This window comes from Naegleria gruberi (assembly GCF_000004985.1).
Source record: "Naegleria gruberi genomic scaffold NAEGRscaffold_578, whole genome shotgun sequence".
Lineage (NCBI taxonomy): Eukaryota > Heterolobosea > Eutetramitea > Acrasida > Naegleriidae > Naegleria > Naegleria gruberi.
The window spans coordinates 1-2,215 of record NW_003162956.1 but is presented as its reverse complement, the minus strand read 5'-3'; the positions used below and the strand labels follow the sequence as shown (position 1 = coordinate 2,215).

At 31.8% G+C, this 2,215-nt stretch overlaps 1 protein-coding gene across 1 annotated transcript; it reads left to right on the top strand.

Moving 5' to 3' along the window:
• Nucleotides 1-270: 270 nt before the first annotated feature.
• NAEGRDRAFT_54899 (uncharacterized protein) lies at nt 271-2,196 on the top strand (the record flags this gene model as incomplete). The annotated part of the gene is made up of 1 exon (XM_002668161.1): nt 271-2,196. One exon carries the CDS (start codon nt 271-273, stop codon nt 2,194-2,196), a length of 1,926 nt encoding a protein of 641 aa, XP_002668207.1.
• Between the last annotated feature and the right edge of the window lie 19 nt (nt 2,197-2,215).

Sequence of the window (2,215 nt, the reverse complement as noted above, 5' to 3'; positions counted from 1 at the left end):
CATTTCTTTACAAATCGCTAGATATTGAATAAATAATAAAATCCTCTGTTGATCGAACTTGTAATCAGAACTGTAACGGTAAAAAAATTAAAGTTCCAACCCTCTTGCACGCACCAACAACAAAATAAAACCCAGAGAAGAACAACATATGTTCTAGAGATGTTGTTCTATTTGTTCCTGCATTACATTGTTGTGATGTTATTCCTCTTCTCAGAAAATAGGTAATCAAAAGTGCTAACGAAAACATCAATCAAAATTTATTTTTAAAAAATGGCATTGCATGAAGCAACGACAACTGGAAAAAAAGCAAGCTCTAAAAAGTATTTGTGTTGTGTTTGTAATGAAACACACAGAGATTACATGTGGGGTATTGCATATCATTTGAATCAAACAGGTGGCATGTTTGCCACCATCACTGAAAGAAGATTTGTTTCTCCTGGTTGGTGTTGTCAAATTAAATACAGAAACCTTTGTAATTACTATTCCGAATGTGCAGAAAAGAAGGAAATTAATTCTACTTCTTCATTCAAATTTGTTGATTTGTCGCCATGTGTTAAATTTCAATCCAAACCTAAAATTGATGGTCCAGATTATATAATTGCATCTTTGGAAAGATTGATTGATTTTTTAGATTCAAATTCCGTTTGTAAAGAATGTAAATGTTATGGAGCTCTTCAATGCACAAATTATCAGCAGAAAGGGTTTGATTCATTATTATCATTCGAATGCTTCAATTGTAAAAACAAATTAATTCTAAATTCTTCCTCTAATTTAGAAGGTTCCTCTCGCCAAGTCCTTTCCAAAAAATTAATTTGTGCATCCCAATTCAGTGGAATCAATGTTGAGCAATTATTTAATGCTTTTGATCTTACTGGTCTTCCACATTATAGCAATCAAAGTGCAGTGTATGAGGTAACAACTAATATTTGGGATAAAGTTACAGAGCTAACAGATGAAGCGTTATTAGAAAATCTTAAATATATGGGCCTGATGAAATTAATGGCTGATGGACTTAGTTTTTTTGGTGTGACAATGAATATGAAAGAAAACAGACTTGAATCACAATGTTTGATAATTAATAATCAATATTATTATCTTCCACAAGAAATCATGTTGATTATTTGGTCATTCTATCCCAAAAAGAAATATATTCCTCTATACATATCCATAGATGGGAGATGGTCAAAAGCAAGAAACGCAAATGAATGTACTGTTGCTGCTATTGAATCATGTTTTGATCTTATTGTTCAAAGGTATAACACAATAAGAGATAGAATTTCAAGAGAGGGAAATTTCAAAGGAGCAAGCAAGTGTGCAGAAGGTAATGGTGTTGATCATATAATGGATTGGATTGTGAATCAAATATTTGATCTTTTTGGTGAAAAGTTCTATTTTGAAGTAAGAAGTTTTGCGCATGATCATGATGGTTCTACACGAAATATTATTCATGAACATTTTCCAAATGCTCAGGAATATTTAGATGTAAATCATAAGGGAAAGAATATTGCTAAACATGTTGCTGGAATAGCAAAAGGTTGGGGTACAGTTGTTTCAGTAGCATTCAAAGTAGCTGTAACAGTCGCTGATAATAATACGAATATTCTAAAAACAATTTTGAATGCATATGTAGATCACTGGTGTGGAAATCATGATAAGTGCTATGGAGATGGATGTAAATCTTCCAAACCGAAAATTGATCCAAACAATACAGAACTAATTGAAAAACTGAAGAAAGTATTTACAGAACTTGCTGAAAGTGCAGACTCCTATAAAAAAAGTGCTCACACTCAATCCAATGAGTCTCTAAATAATAGTATGTGCAAGTTTGTTTCAAAAAGATATGATTTTTCAAAATCATATTCAGGAAGAGTGGATTTAGCAGTGCTATTTCACACACACGGACACAAATCATTCATAACCTTAATGAAACAATTAAATGTTCCCCTCAGTGAATATTCTATGTATAAATTATCTAAGAAAGATGCTAAAGGGTTGTGGCATAGAGAAAGGAAGTTGTCTGTTGAATATAAAGGAAAAAGGAAAGCCAATAAGGAGAATCATAAGAAATTGCACAAAAAAGTAATTGAAAATTATGAATACAAGAAAGGTGATCCAGAGTTTACAGAAGAAACTCAACAATCAACACAATTAATAATTTCCGAAAAAGAAATCCACCATCAAAGAAGAAGAAAATAGATCATGTATATCGGTTCGT